The sequence below is a fragment of the Danio aesculapii genome, chromosome 15 (assembly GCF_903798145.1).
Source record: "Danio aesculapii chromosome 15, fDanAes4.1, whole genome shotgun sequence".
NCBI classification, from domain to species: domain Eukaryota; kingdom Metazoa; phylum Chordata; class Actinopteri; order Cypriniformes; family Danionidae; genus Danio; species Danio aesculapii.
The window spans coordinates 47,984,552-48,001,126 of record NC_079449.1 but is presented as its reverse complement, the minus strand read 5'-3'; the positions used below and the strand labels follow the sequence as shown (position 1 = coordinate 48,001,126).

Below are 16,575 nucleotides of genomic sequence, written 5' to 3'. Positions count from 1 at the left end.
CCAAACTCTGTCCTGGTGGGCCGATGTCCTGCTGAGTTCAGCTCCTAGTTGCTTCGATAACTGGAGAGGAAGTTTCTAGTGTATCCAGTAAGAGCTTGATCAGCTGCTTCAGGTGTGTTTGATTAGGGTTGGAGCTAAACTCTCCGGGACACCGGCCCTCCAGGACTGAGTTTGGACACCCATTTTAAGAATCGTGAATTATTTATCAAAAATTGAACTGAACAATCATATTTAACTTAATATAATATTTTAATAAAATTAAAATATATATTTTTGTGTGAATTTGATTTAAATCTATCCTATATATTTGTCTAAATACCTTTTTATTGTAATACAAATTTGTTTTATCTTGTAATATTTTGTGTATATCCATTTTGTCACGAAACAGCCATAAGTTGCTGATAAATAAATAAATAAATAAATAAATAAATAAATAAATAAATGGACCCTCAGGGTGAATAGTGAAATAGACAGAATTAAAGACATCAGGAGGGTTCAACAACACCAGTCAGTCAAAATGAAAACGTAATTGGGGGTTCATCTTGGTAAATATCCCACAGAGACCAAACACGCCACACGGAGTTGACAGGAGCCACAAAAACACACGTCAGTGTTTTGAATCTTTATTACGCAGTGGTTGTGGTGGTGTGCTGATCTTAAAGTACAGAGTGTGTGTGTGTGTGTGTGTGTGTGTGTTCAGGGGTTCATGATCTGCCGCGGGCGCCCGTACCCTGTCATGCCCGCCTGAGACGCCCCTCTGTTGGAGCCCATCTGCAGCCCGATCACGTTCTTGCCCTCCTTCATCTGGTCATCTGAGAAATCCCTGCGGTTCTCCTGCGCTTTCCTGCACACACAGCAGACGGACATCGCAAGCCTTAAAGTACACATCAAATCACAGTAACCATGTCCTCTGGTTAGCTCACTGCTAGTTTTGTGTTGATCATTTCATCTGTGTCATTAAGAAAAAGAAAATAGTTTGCCCTTGTAATCTTGAATTAAATCTGCAATTCCTGTTTGTTTCCAGTTAAGTACTCAGATTAGGTCTGTCTGAGGTATTGGGCGGGGCTAACACATTTAACCACGCCCCTCCAGCTGTCAGTTTTGACAGCATAAAACAGAAAGTGTGAGCAGGAGGAGGAGTCTGTTAGGCTGTTTCCCCCAGCTTACTGATTGACCTCCTTTACTACATCCAATCAGCTCGCAGTAGAAAAGACAAGCCACGCCCACTGTTTACTCATTTAATATTCAGGAACTGCGTCGCAATACGAAATTAAAAATGGTAGCAGCTTCAGTTCGTGTGGTGCTTTGTTTTAGTATATACTGTGCTGATATACAGCGGGAGAAATAAGTATTGAACACGTCACCATTTCTCTCAGATAACATCTTTCTGAAGGTGCTGTTGACTTTAAATTTTCCCCAGATTTTGGTAACAACAAAAGAAATCCATATGTGACAAGTAATTAGTTTAGATAGTAATTAGTAAATCTAATTATGTGTAATAAAATGAAAAGACGGAGGGGAAAAAAGTATTGAACACATGAAGGAAGGAAGGTGTATTCCGGCAGTGAATGCCCAGACAGCAGCTGAAATCTCTCAGTAGTTCTTCAGCAAGCCTCTGCCCTTCCTCAGAGTAAATGAACATCAGCTGCTTCAGTCCAACATCTACATTAGCAGGAGGATGAAGATGAAACCAGGGTGGACAATTCAGCAGGACAATGATCCAAAACACAGCCAAGAAGACTCTCAGATGCTTTCAGAGAAAGAAAATCAAGCTGTAGAATGGCCCAGCCAATCACCTGATGCGAATCCAATAGAGAATACTAAATTAAGCTCAGGTTTAATAGACGAGACCCACAGAACATCACCATTTTGACACTCTGTTGAAGGACATCTATAAGTTAAGGACATCTATTAGTGCACTACAAAAACAATGACAACACTCGTGTTTAGGAGATATGAAACTGATATGTAAACATGTAAAGCTTGTAGTTTATCAATTCCACCTAAATGGATGAACTTTTTTTAGTTTATCATCAAATCTTGACCAATCAAATGCTTTCTAATGTCTGACATGCCCCGCCCCCTTCTTCTCATTGGCTTTTCATTTAATGCGCTTGAGCTCAACCGCTTCGCTGACTGAGCTGTGAGGAAAAACAATGCTATTGGCTGTTTTTAAAAAGGGGAGGAGCTACACTCTGTCCCGCCCTCTCTTCGTGGTTCAGGTTATATATCATCAAGCATCAAATAAAAATGCACATTTTGAAGCACCTCATGGCACCTTTGAGAACTGAGATGGTTATGTGGAGTGATGAGAGAGAATGACCCAGAATGACCCAGAATGTAACCCAGACTCACTTGAAGAACCAGTTTGGGTCTCCACGGAAAGCTCCGTCCTCTTTGGTGACTGCGATGCTGCCCAGAGCCATCAGAGTCCTCTGCACCGCCGCCAGGTCTTTTCCTGACAACACACACCAGCAAACATCTCAATTCCTCCAGATTTAACATTCTGAACAGTGCACAGACTGACTGACTGATGCTGTTGAGTCTCAGCTCTGACTTCTGCTCAATATTTTTATGATCAGGATCGGAGGTGAACTATCTGCTGCCGCGTTCAGTACGGCAATAAATGTGACGTAAAATGATCATCAAACTCACGTTCAAAGCATTTAACACTGATAAAGCACATGTGATTCGACACGACAGAAGCATTGAAATACCAGCCACTGCAACAAAATGGGGCCATCACAGAAGTGCAAGTTTGCCAAGGGCACTGACACAACCCCATACCATGACAGACCCTGACTTATGGACTTGATGATCCTTTTCTTCTTTGGTCCGGAGCACACAGCGTCCATTTCTCGCAAAAACACCTGAAACACTGCTTCATCTGAGCACCATACACATCTCCACTGTGTGATGCTCCATCCTAGATACCTCCGAGCCCAGAGAAGTCGCTTCTGGACACTGTTAACATAGGGCTTCCTTTTGGCTCAGTACAGTTTTCTCTGGCGTTTGTGGATGTAACTCTGTATTGTGGTGCTTGTCAAAGGTTTACCACAGTAGTCCTGAGCCCATGTGCTGATCTGGCTTATAGATGAATGAGGATTCTTGATGCAGCGCCCCCTGAGGGGTCGGAGGTCACGGTTGTTCAGCTTAGGCTTGCACTCTTGTCCTTTACGCACTGAAACTCCTCCAGATTCTTCAATCTCTAATGATGCTCTGCACTGTTGAAGGTGAAATATCCACATGTCTTCCTCTCTTTCTCTGAGGAACATTGTGTTTCTCTCGTATTTGTGGTCAAACTGGTGATCCTCGGCCCATCTTTACTCCTAAAGGACTAGACCTTTACTGATGCTGCTTTAGTAGCAGATCATAATCACAATCCCCTGTGGACATCACCTGTGTCTCATCACATCATTATTCAGCAGGTCACCTGATCACTGCCCTAAACTGCTCCTGCCACTGTGTTTGGAGTGTGTTGCAGGTCTGAATGACAGGAGAGGATGGAGATTTGAAATGAAATGAAGACAAAAACAAGACAAAAACTATGTGTGTGTGTGTGTATGCGTGTGTGTTGAAAGGCTGATGTTGTGTGTTCACGCTCACCCTCCCACAGATCCACCGTCTGAAATATGTCAGTTTTGGCCACGCCGTACTGCTCGGCGGCGTTCAGGAACTGCGAGACCTGCTCCATCTGCTTAAAGGCCATGCTGGAGCTCTGGATCTTCTTCACCGGCTTCTCTTTACACAGACTGTTGATCAGCTCGCACAACACCTGCACGGTCAGTTCAGTTCAAGCTTATTTCTGTAGCGCTTTTCACAATAATCACTTACAAATGGAGCACGTTCCTGCATTACAATCCAAATCAGAGAAGTTTAGGCTATTAGTTACTAATACCTTCATCAGTTACAGATGTATATAAACATGGTTAACCTGTAGTACAGTGTTTCTCAACCATGTTCCTGGAGGAGCACCAGCTCTGCACATTTTGTGTGTCTCCTTCACCAAACACACCTGATTCAGATCATCAGCTCATTAGCAGAGACTGAAAGAGCTGTAATGGCTGTGACAGACTGACGAGGCATCCAAAACATGCAGTGTTGGTGGTCCTCCAGGAGCGTGGTTGAGAAACACTGTTGTGATATCTATGTGTAGATGTTCATTCATTCATTCATTTTCTTTTCGGCTTAGTCCCTTTATTGATCAGGGGTCGCCACAGTGGAATGAACCACCAACTTACCCACCATATGTTTTACGCAGCAGTTTCCAGCTGCAACCCAGTACTGAGAAACACCTATACACACTCATTCACACACATATCCTATGGACAATTTAGCTTATCCAATTCCCCTATAGCGCATGTGTTTGGATTGTGGGGGAAACCGGAGCACCCGGAGGAAACCCACGCCAACACAGGGAGAGCATGCAAACTCCACACAGAAACACCAACTGACCCAGCCGGGACTCAAACCAGCGACCTTCTGGCTGTGAGGTGACATCGCTACCCATCCGTCCCATTACTCACGCATCCGTCTTTGAGCCAGGCCTGGAAGCCCAGTTTCCCGGCGTCAGGTCTCCCCACCGCTGACCCACACTGGGCCACGACCCACTCCACCAGCCGCAGCTCCAGCTCCGGGTCGTACTTCTGCTCGATCTTATCCTGCACCTGCCGGCTCAGCCCATACGACGGACCCTTGTTTGCCATAGTCGCTCCCTGATGGAGAAACAGCAGAGAGTCCACAGAGAAACACCTCAGCTTTCACTCATACACAGATCACACACACAAAAAGACACACGTCCATTTCCCTGACTTTCACGGACTAACAAACTGAATCCCTATCCAAGAACGCTTCTCTGACTGAGAGTTTGAAAACATGTTGAAAAAGTAATCCATGCATCATTACCGCTAGATTAGACTATTGTAACTCATTATACTTCGGGATTAGTCAGAAAACCTTATCCTGGTTACAAGTAGTTCAGAATGCTGCTGCAAGGCTTTTAACATGAGCACATTACCCCAGTCTCACGCTCTCTGCACTGGCTGCCTGGGCACTATCCAGTCACTTTTCAAATGCTTCTCTTGGTTCTTAAATCTCTACATGGCCTGGCACCTTCTTATCTGTCGGACATGTTGATTGAGCATCAGCCTGGTCGGTCTCTTCGCTCATCTAACCAGAGGCTGTTATGCATCGAGGCGAGTCGAGACTGATGCAGAGGTGACCGTGCCTTCACAGTAGCTGGCCCTAGCTCGTGGAATGCTCTGCCCCTCTGTATCAGATCTGTTTCAGCCCTGTCTGTTTTAAATCTAGGTTAAAACTGACCTCTTTGGTTTGGCATTTTATCAGTGAGAATGGTCTGTTTTAGCTATACTTTTCTATATATATATTTGTTTTTCTCTGTTTTGATTTGTACTGTGCAGCACATTGGTCAGCCTCTGCTTGTGTTAAATAGTGCTATAGAAATAAAATCAACATTGTTTCTTGTTTCTAGCCCAAATATCTAAAAACTCTTAAACCAAGAAGCTTTTTAGACAAGCAAACAATCTAGTCTTATTTAAATCAAATAAATAAATCAAATTTAAGTGAGTTTTTCCTGAAAACAAGCAGAATAATCTGCCAATAGGGGAGGAGAAATCATCTAGTTTTTGATTTGAAATAACATTATATTTCCTCCACTATTGGCAGGTTATTCTGCTTGTTTTAAGGATATTTATAATGGTTTTAGCTTGAATATTAGAATACAAGCTTGAATATAGAGTTGTTTTAATCTGAAGTGCTTCTGCATGGCCTTGAGTGCTCTTTCTCCCATGTTTGATAGCTCAGTAGTAGTTTAACAAACATTATATTAAGCTCTTCAGCTATATTATACTGACGGTTGATGAGCATGAGGGATAAATGGAGCTGAAACAGAAATCCCTGATATTCTGAACATATAAACATCTCCTGATTTTCCAGATCTGGAGGTTTTTAAATGGCTCAATGTTCTAGAAGGTCCACGATGAGCGGTGTGAACCCTGTGCAGTGTAGAGCTCAGATTTGAGCTTTTCTGTGTTTACCTTTCCTGGAAATCCTCTTCTCCTGGAACAAACTACTAATGCAGTCTAGTGTTGAACATCAAGTGAACACAAGCCAGTAAAGCAGCTGTCAGCAGCCAGAAAGCCTTCATCATCATCATCATCATGCGCAGATACTGCCCAGTCCCACACGATCCCATCGGCAAACAGTTCAGCTCAAATCATCATGCTTTTAGTTCAATTTAAATATCTCAGAAAGATGTCCAATAGATGTTTTGAGCTGAGCTGAGCTGAGCTGTGTGGCCCAAAGCGCTGGCAGAGGCGCAGGTTGCCAGATTCACATGTTCATGTGCTCCTGACTGCAGAATGGTCAGGAATAAATGAACATGCTCCTCCTCAACGCTTGATTTCTACACACACCCCATCATTCAGAGGAGTCAGCAGTGTGTTACTCAGCACAAAGCAAACACACACACACACACACACACACACACACACACACACTCAGAGCAGCAGCGTCACCTGTGCTGCCATTCTGCTTTAGGACACCACCTCTGATGCTCCAACCTTCAGGAACGAGTGTACAGTGAACACTACAGCACTGATATATTTAGATATAACATCAAGCCCAGCATTATTCACATTCTGACTTAAAGTTTCAAGTGTTCTTGACCAGAAATGACACCTAAAAGTTAAGATGATGATGTACAAGAGGCATCATTGAGGAAAAATATATTAATCAGCTTTTATTTCCATTTGACCAAAAGCTTTAAGTCAGAACTGTCCAGGAGTATGAATAAATTCTGGCTTGATGACACACACACTCACAGCTCTACTCACATTTGAACACTTCTGACATTTAGTTTGGCTTTCAGAACTCACAGCAGAACTGAGTCTGCACTTGATTGTGTATTTATCTGCTCTCCATAGACTCGACAACACATTCAGTCTTTATTAGATCTGAGTGAACTGACTCTATTGATGATCTAGAGCAGTGCTTCTCAACTGGTTTGGCCATGGGACCCACATTTTTACATGGTCACCAAGCCGCAACCCAAATAATATGATTTTAGGAATCATTAATAATGTAGGGGATAATTAATTTGTATTTATTTGTTAACATACACAAGCAGTGACAGATAAATAATAAGAAAATCACCAAGACTCACAAATAAACAATATTTTATTGCTGTCATTTAACTAAATGTATGCACTTCTGTGATGCCCTCAGCTCTCGGAGTCGTCTGTGAAAATAGTCCACAGGTTTGTCCTTGCAAGCGCGATGTTTGGTTTCTAAATGTCCTTTCAATAGATGTAAATCCATACTTTACATATTCAGGGTTGAACTTGCGCTTCGACATATTTGTTGCTATAGTTAAATGAGATTTCACATGCTAAACGCTACGGTTGTCGCGCGCGCATTTCAAAATAAAAGTCCGGTATGAGCTAAATAAGTTAAAAATTAAACTTTAGGTGTTGTTGGGTTTTTTTTGACCACACACTCTGCGACCCACTTAAACGTTCCCGCGACCCATCAGCTGGGAAACACTGATCTAAAGGATTTTTCTGTGTTCTTGCTGTGAATATTGAGAGAAACGTCCAATTAAATCAGCCCCATTTGCATGCGGTGTCCCTCAGGGCTCACTTCTGGGACCACTCTGGTTCTCTGAGATCTGAGTGAAGTGACAGTATTTACTGCTGAATCGTCAGTGTTTTACCTGCTATCTAAAAGACTTTACTGTGTTCTTGCTGTGAATATAGATAATCATTCCTCTTAAAGGGATAGTTCACTCAAAGATGAACATTTACACACTTATTATTCTCCTTTAAACGTTTATTTCCTCTGTTGAACACAAAAGAAGATATTTTGAAGAATGCTGAAAACATATACCCATTGACTCCATAGTAGGATACATAAATACTGTGGAAGTCAATGGTTACAGGTTTACAACAGTCTTCAAACTATCTTCTTTTGTGTTCCATGTCACAAATTAAGAAACGATGAGCCAATTGTGAGAGAATTTTCAGTTTAAGGTGAACAAACTCTTTAAATCTGCCCCTTTAGCATGTGGTGTTCCTCAAGACTCAGTTCTGGGACCACTGTTATTCCCTATAATTACCACAGTGCACTTAAAAAACTCACAACGATGATGAAACGTATATCAAATGTTGAAATAATGCACAGTCTGAGATGAACTTGAGAAGCACCAGCTATTGAAAAGTCAGGTTTTCACCCAACAATTACACTTCTGCCATCGTTTACACACCCTTCACATGTTATATCTGTTCCTTTCTTCTGTTGAACACAAAGGGAGATCATTTAAAGAATGCTGGTAGCTGCCACCCATTAGATTCTGTATGAACTATGGAAGCCGATGGGTGGAACATTCTTCAAAATATCTTCTTTTGTGTTCAACAGCTTTAAAAGCACACGAGGACGACTAAATGAGGTCATTTAATGCTCGGGTGAACTTTCCCTTTAATATAAAGCCCCAAATGAGCTATTTTTCTTATATTTTTATAGATTTTATATCTGTACACAGATGGTTATGCTCATCTTTGTTTTATATAATCTCCAAGGCAGAAGATATGAAGGTTGTCTTTAACTGAGAGCTGATGAAAAGCATGCTTACTGTAGTAGAGAGCGATGCTGCAGTCGGTCCCGGAGTCAGCAGGAGTGTGTGTGTCCAGATTCAGCAGCTTTATGTTCAGCACAGCGGACCCTGTAGAGGCTTCAGTCTCAGAGAAATAAAACATTCAGGGCTGAGAGAGAAAAGGAAACTGACGCCTTAAAAGGAGACGCAGGTTTCCTGAAGCCCGGCCTTTGCTGAAGCGCAGCCTTATTAGGGAAGAGCTGTGATGAGGACAGGAGGAGAGCCAAGAGCTGAGTCTGCTCACAGAGAAGAATTCTCCAAATACCAGATCATACAGCATCAGTGCTGAGAACACTGACAATCAACACACACACACAGAGAATCACATACACAGAGAGAGAAAGAGACACACACATGCACGCTAAATGTATTATAGTTTAGCTTGTTGTTTGGTTGAGTTCTTATTTTCTACACACATTTAAATTTATAACTAGTTTTACTTCTAGTAACTCTAGTCTACTGTGGCATGGTGGCTCAGTGGTTAGCACTGTCGCCTCACAGCAAGAAGATCTCTGGTTTGAGTCCCGGCTGGGTCAGTTGGTGTTTCTGTGTGGAGTTTGCATGTTCTCCCCGTGTTGGGGTGGGTTTCCTCCAGGTGCTCTGGTTTCCCCCACAGTCCAAACACATGCGCTATAGGGGAACTGATCAACTAAACTGGCCGCAGTGTATGAGTGTGTATGGGTGTTTCCCAGTATTGGGTTGCAGCTGGAAGGGCATCTGCTGTGTAAAACATATGCTGCAATAGTTGGCGGTTCATTCCGCTGTGGCGACCCCTGAAATAGAAACTGAATGAATAATCCTGCAATTATAATGAGGGATCATTCATTGTGAAAGTGCTGTTTAACTCTCTCACACACACACACACACACACACACACACACACACACACACACGTAAATGTCGACATGATGACAATGTTAGAAATCTCATCTGTCATCACTGTGCTGTAAACGCTGCTGGTTTTGGCTTCAGATGTGGAAGTGCTGAAATCGAGCTCGGTCATTTACACACACATACACACACACACACACACACACACACACACACACTCAGTGATTTACACACACTTCGGAAGCAACTGTTAACAAGGCCTTCTATGTACAAAACACTCCCCGGTGTGTGTTCACTCACTTATCTAATGACGCAAGTATGCAAACACACACTGCGCGGCTTTATTCCCATGACCTTTCAGGAGAATATTCAGCTTTTCCTTTATTTCTCATAGTTTAGATGTGTAATATCTACACTGTTGCTGCTTTAATGTTTTAGTAGAATACAATGAATTTGTCTAGTCGTCTCAGCAGACATCAGTCAACCTGATTAAACATATTAGTTTAACTTTGTATAACTTAAAAACTGCAGTAAAACCTATTCACCTGTACTGCATGTCTGTGGGGGAAACCGGAGCACCCGGAGGAAACTCACGCCAACATGCAAACTCCACACAGAAACACCAACTGACCCAGGCGAGGCTCAAACCAGTGACCTTCTTGCTGTGAGGTGATCGTGATACCCACTGCACCACCGTGCTGCCCTCTAGCAGTTATTGTTATTATTATTATAGTTATCGTGTAATGACGTTATACATTACTGCTCATTCTATTATGTAAAATACAACCAGAAAATGCTGAATTCTTTTGGTCCAATAGTTTGACCCTGCTGAAAAATCCAGCTTAAACCAGCCTAGGCTGGTTGGCTAGTTTTATCTGGTCGACCAGCCTGGTTTTAGAGGGGTTTTGGCCATTTCCAGCCTGGTCTTAGCTGGTCAGGCTGGAAAATGACCGGCTAAAACCAGTTTGACCAGCCTGGTTTAAGCTGGACATAGATGGTTTTGGCTGGGCTCCCAGCCTGGCTAGACTGGTCAAGCTGGTTTTAGCTGGTCATCTCCCAGCCTGACCAGCTAAGACCAGGCTGGAAATGGCTGAAAACCAGCCTGGAAATGGCCAAAACCCTTCTAAAACCAGGCTGGTCAAGGCCTAGGGTGGTTTAAGCTGTTTTTTTCAGTAGGGGAGACATATGAAAGAGCTGTAGAAAGATGGAAGAATGAATGAATGAAAAACACTGGAGTTTCTGTCTTGGTTTGATCTGCATTTCCGCCAGAGCTGATGTCAATATTGCCTGAACTGATGGGGTTGTGAATGCTGAATAGTGCAGACTGGTTTTAATTCTTCATGTACTTCCTACTAGAAAGCAGCTCATTTGTAATAGTTTTATTTTTCAGCATGATAATGACCCTAAACACACTGCTAATGTAAGGAAGTCATAGATGGTGAGAAAAACAGCTGATGAAACAAAGACAGTCATGAAATGGCCTACACAGAGTCCAGACCTGAATATTATACACAGTATGTATAGGCGATATTATAGGCAGTATGAGAGAAAAAGAAAGGTAGATCATGCTAAATCTACAGAAGAACTCTTAGAAATGCCAACATTAGATATCATTTCAGAATAGACTCTACAAAAAAGTTCAACTCTTGCTCTTGGTGGAGGTCACGCTAAACACACTTTTAATGCTGGTCTTTTGATTCCAGAAGTATGTTTGTTCTGAATATATTGTGCACAGATTTTCTGCTTGTGTATTAAAGGCATGTAGTTCACCCAAAAGTAATGACCCAGCACTTTTAGGCTCTGAGAGCTGGCTTCTAAGACTTTTACACAGTACTGTATGTGTGTTCGTCTGTGTGTGTTAGTTCCCCAGCTCCTCAGAGGAGGGGTAGATGAGGAATCCGCTGAAGGTGTTGAGGCCCTGCGTGTCTCCGCAGATCTGCCTTCCGGACAGCAGCTCCATGTAGACCTGACAGCCCCGTCTGAGCTGCAGCAGGAGCGTCTGAGAGCTGCTGTCCTCCGAGTCCTCACGGTTATCCTCCCAGGATGAGGCCAGCACTGTCCCGTCCTTCACCAGCTGCAGCTTCTGGTATAGCCGCTCGCCAGCGCTGCCCGGTTTGGAGTACACCGTGAAGGAGAAGGAGTACGTGCCCGCGTGGGGCGCGGTGAACACACCTGCGGAGAAGCAGAGCTTGGTTAGTGATGGGTCATTCTTGAACAATTCATCCACTTTAAATGAATCTTTTATTTGACTCTAGAACAATGAGTCATCTAAGGGAGTGATTCTTTCATTAGCAAACGCACACATTGCACAGATGGAGGAAGAAAAGATTCGTTCCTTTCTCGAGTCTTCTATCAGGTTGGAGTCATTTGTTCATCACTTGAAAGACAGAAGCCAATCATATATAGTAAAAGCCAAAACAAAGATTTGATTCGTTTATCTCTCGAGTCTTCACACTCATGATTAGTTCAGCTTTCCAGCAAATAAAGTGATGAACGAAGGTCTCAAAAACCCAAAGACTCAAGAGCTGGACTAATCACGAGTCCTTCTGGCTCAGACTGTGTGCATTGCTTAAGCTTATATGAGTCTTTGTCAAGAGAATCAAAGATTCAAACTTGTAGAGCTGAGCTGAGCTGATCATAGACAAAAGAGCAGGTAAACACTCAATGTTTTCTTATATTATAGGGTATATGTAGAGTGATTAACATTTGGGCTGGTTGTGGAAGTGTTTTATAAGCCAATTGTATTATTTCTATTGAATGAAAATTGAACTCAGAAAGATCTGTTCATCTCAAAGATCCAAGTCGGTACAATGATCCAAACCTCTCATCACTTGTACTCCAAGTCATGTACTTCACTTGTACTAGTACTTCACTCCAGTCATGCCCTTAGGTTTTTGAGATGCAGTCGTACCCTGTATAGTGTCCACTTACCCAGCGCAGGATTGTAGCCGTTCCCCTGATTGAGCGAGACAGACTGGTAAGAGATGGACATGTTGCTGGTGAAAGGCCCGAAACACGCACTCATGGGCAGCATGGCGGCGGTGAAGGCTATCTTACAGCCAGCTGGAGGGAGAGACAGAATACAAAGGGGATTCAGCACATCTGCGTAGTGTGTGTTATCTTAAACCGGACATACACCGTGTGAATGCTGATGGGTGGAATATTGTTCATGCAAGCGTATGTCACAAGTGAGTTCATATGAAAATCATTCATATGCTGTGATATACGACATGATTGTATGACAATCGCATGAAATCTGTACCAAAAACATGGACATAAACGTATCTAACTCGCCCCCCTATACCCTCATTCACTATTCCCTACAGTAGTGCACTAATATAATCCACCTGAAGGAGTGAGTGAATTCAAGCACTACTGAGTGCACTGAGCTCCACCTTAAAGACTGACAGCTTCATCCTAAATGGCTGATATCTCCGCCCTAAAGCATGAATAGCTCCACCTTAAATGACTAATAGTTGAATCAGAACTGAATTCAGAGTTTATCAGTGTTTTTAGTGTGTTATTATTATTTTATTTAAGACATTTTAAGGACACGTGGCAAAAAATGGTACAAAATTAGTTTGCTTGTACTGTATGACAGTAAAAATGGCACCACATGGTATGGCCGTCTGTACACTGAGTTGAGCGTACTGTTGTAGGATACCTGTGATGTCCTGTACTTGTGTGTTGATGCGCATCAGGCCGTCCCATAAGCCCATCATGCGGATGAAGGTGGCCTGCTCCAGATCATCCAGAGCGCTGGAGACGCAGCAGCAGCCCTGAAGTTTACTGAACGCACACTCACAGTCCCAGCTGCCGCACGGCAGAGCCCCCAGCCAGCTCACTGCCGAAGAAGAGGAAACCGAAGAGGAGACAGGAACACAATTCAGTAGCAGCAGAAGATGCTAGTGATGGTAACAGATCACAAATCTCACGGTTCGGATCACACTACGGTTATTGATTCACGGATCGGACCATTTTTCAGATCAGCAGAAAAGGAAGGAGACAAATGTCGATTGTGTTTCATTCATACAATAATATTACTGCAAAAACCACTGGAGTTACCAAACAGAAGTTAGACGCTGCCATTTTAATGAAACTATAAATCAAGAAAGAACCAGATGAAAAAAAGAAAAATGTTCAATAATAAAACTGATCTTTGCTACTGTTGCTGATAATGCTAAATATAGAAATCTAACATTACAACAGATCATGTTTACTTTCAATTAATGATTCAACACTTCACACTTAAAACAGATTTTAGCTGGATCATTTTGAAAACCCATTCAGTGACTTCATTTTTGATGGTTGTTTGTCGCCACCCATTGGTGACACGATGTAACTGCTAAAACATTCACCAGCGTCAAACATGGGGTGATGGTGTTGTGGCTAAAGTGAAGAGGGGGGATGAGGTTTTATCGCGGATGCAAGTGACGAGGCGGCGGGGGGGGGGGGGGGGGGGGGGGTGGGGGGATCTCTCTCTGCATTTTTTATATATTGGATTAGCCTACAAGTTCAAAAACGTTATTAATCCGTAGGTCACGTGCGTTCCGAACCGTGGGTTGTGATCCGTATGGATCAACCGTGATCCGTTTCATCCCCTAGAAGATGGACAGTTGCATTCAGAATTATTTCCCCTTCTGTGAAATATTGATTTGTTTTCAGCTGTTTCCCAATAGATGTTTTAAATATTTCCTATCATATTTCATTTAACCCATTTTAAGCTCAATATTATTAGCCCCCTTAAGCAATATAATTATTGATTGTCTACAGAACAAACCACTGTTATACAATGACTTGCCTAATTACATTAACTTGGCAAATCAAGCTAATTAACCTAGTTAAGCCTTTAGATTGCATTTCAAACTGAAAACTATTGTCTTGAAGAATAACGAAAATATTTTGTGCCATCATCATTGCAAAGTCAAAATAAATTAGTTATTCAAAATATCTAATTTAGTGCCTATTATGCCCCCTTTGTAAATGTGTCTCTGCTGTCTTTAGAGTGTGTGTGTGTGTGTGTGTGTGTTTGAGCTGAGGATAACACACAGATAATGTCCTCCAGCTCTCTGAAACTGACCCTTTCAGGCTTTGATCCTAACAGTGGTGTTTTGGTGACTGTCGCTTTAAATGCAAATGAGATTTAAAAGAGGGCGGAGCTTCAGACGGCTGTGCACCAGCATAGCGACAGATGTAGAACAGTAGTGTGTGTGTTTTCAGTGCCGGTCAGGTGTGCTTCAGTGTGAGTGTGTGTTCAGTCTTCTGTCAGTCTATGTCGCTCCTGTCTCTGTTCATCTAAAACTCCACATCTATAATCCTCTTAGTCTATGCTGACATTATCTTCAGCAGCTCAAACACTCTAATGGCTAATGGACAGACGGCTGCTTCTCACTCAGGGCTGCTGTTTATGCTAATGAGATGGAGAGATGGGCACTAGTGGGCGGGGCTTTCCCCCTCTGATATTTTATAAAATACACTTGTGAAATAATTTATAAATCATAAAATTTCACAGTAGGGCTAATAATTCAGACTTCAGCAGTATATTAACCAGAAGATAATGGAGTTATTATTCTTCACCAGCACTCTCCCGCAGGAGGTCAGAGGCAGTGGCTTCAGCACAGTAGCAGAGACAGATCATCATCCAGACACACACAAGAGTCTTCATCCTCACACTGCAGAACAACACTGCCCTGAAAAACACAACGCATTCACAAGCTACACAACACTAGCTGTGTTTCCATCCAAAGATGTGCATTCTATTGATGCAAAAAACCCTGTAATATAGCATAACACATTAATGAATACAGCAGCGTGTCCATCAGTGCTCACAGTAGAGCATCACCTCCTCAGCTCCTGCTGCTCCTGCACAGATATCACTGACAGAAGTGGAGTTTGGGGTTCTCCACTGTGGGGTTTGTTCTCCTCTAATTAATGAGCTGCGCCTCAGAACACCAAGACCAAACACAATGAATGCGGTGGCTTTTGGAGACACTCTTTGGAAACTCATTACTGAACTAGATGTGCTGCAATGTTTGTTGTACTTGTGTATCATCACTATAGATTAAATTAAATTAGATTAGATTAAATTCTCTCTCTCTATAGAGCATTTCAATGTGGTAATGTCACCGGCACACCAGTATTTCCTGCTTGTTGTCAATTTAATTTAATTAAGTCAATTTAATTATAGCTCAACATTAAAACCATAACATTATTTATCAATATCTTTTTGAATTATTGGAAGCCGTGGAAATTAAAAATGCAATACAGGAAATACGTTACGGACCACTGTTATTGTTTACATCCATCAAAATGGTCTATAAATATATATATATATATATGTTTATGTATATTTAGATTTAAAATATATATGTATGTGATTACAAACTATATATAAATTTAAATATGTGACAAAATACATTTGTTCAGATTTGTTTCTGTATGTGCATCACATATTCACAATAAATATATACACACACACACTCAAAAGGCGACTTTTGCTGCTCACTCATAACATTTTTTATTGATTTATTTTTTTGCTTGTTCAAACTACTTATTTAAAATGAGCTGAAACAACACCATTCTTGAGAATTCATTGGGACAACTTAATTTTTTTATGTTCAATCCACATAAATGTGTTAAAAGTGTTAACTTAAGCGATTTGTGTTGGGACAACATGAAGGAATTGTGTGGAACCCTGCATTTTTTACAGTGTAGTTCAAACTACAGTACTTATTTAAAATGAGTAAAAGAACACAATTAAGTATTTGTTTTGTTCAATCAACTTAAATTTGTAAAAACTATTAAGTCAACTTAATCAATTAGTGTCGTGACAACATGAAGGAACTGTGTGGAACCCAGCTTTTTTACAGTGTATGTCAGAACAAACTTTTATTTGTGACTATATACACCACCGGACTACAGTTTGGGGTCAGTAGGATGTCTAAATGTGTTAAAATCAGCTTCTTCTGTTCACCAAAGCTACATTTATTTCATCAAAAATACAGTACAGATTGTAAAATTATGAAGAGTTATTGCTTTATAAAATAACTGTTCAGAAATGGATTAATATTTAATTT

At 41.7% G+C, this 16,575-nt stretch overlaps 2 protein-coding genes across 3 annotated transcripts; both read right to left on the bottom strand.

The window, feature by feature from the left end:
• Nucleotides 1-609: 609 nt before the first annotated feature.
• tagln (transgelin) lies at nucleotides 610-8,783 on the bottom strand. 2 transcript variants are annotated; one of them, XM_056473872.1, is made up of 6 exons: nucleotides 8,648-8,783; nucleotides 6,537-6,581; nucleotides 4,527-4,715; nucleotides 3,607-3,775; nucleotides 2,356-2,458; nucleotides 610-844 (listed from the first exon to the last, which is right to left on the bottom strand). In XM_056473872.1, exons 2-6 carry the CDS (start codon nucleotides 6,546-6,548, stop codon nucleotides 697-699), a joined length of 621 nt encoding a protein of 206 aa, XP_056329847.1. In that variant the 5' UTR covers nucleotides 6,549-6,581; nucleotides 8,648-8,783; the 3' UTR covers nucleotides 610-696. The 2 variants fall into 2 exon arrangements, with proteins under 2 accessions (XP_056329847.1, XP_056329848.1); XM_056473873.1 differs by lacking the exon at nucleotides 6,537-6,581.
• A 2,080-nt stretch (nucleotides 8,784-10,863) lies between these two features.
• Nucleotides 10,864-15,264, bottom strand: cbln18 (cerebellin 18). The gene is made up of 4 exons (XM_056473728.1): nucleotides 15,077-15,264; nucleotides 13,164-13,343; nucleotides 12,431-12,562; nucleotides 10,864-11,671 (listed from the first exon to the last, which is right to left on the bottom strand). The coding sequence occupies exons 1-4, from the start codon at nucleotides 15,162-15,164 to the stop codon at nucleotides 11,358-11,360; spliced, it is 714 nt and encodes a 237-aa protein (XP_056329703.1). The 5' UTR covers nucleotides 15,165-15,264; the 3' UTR covers nucleotides 10,864-11,357.
• Nucleotides 15,265-16,575: the final 1,311 nt, after the last annotated feature.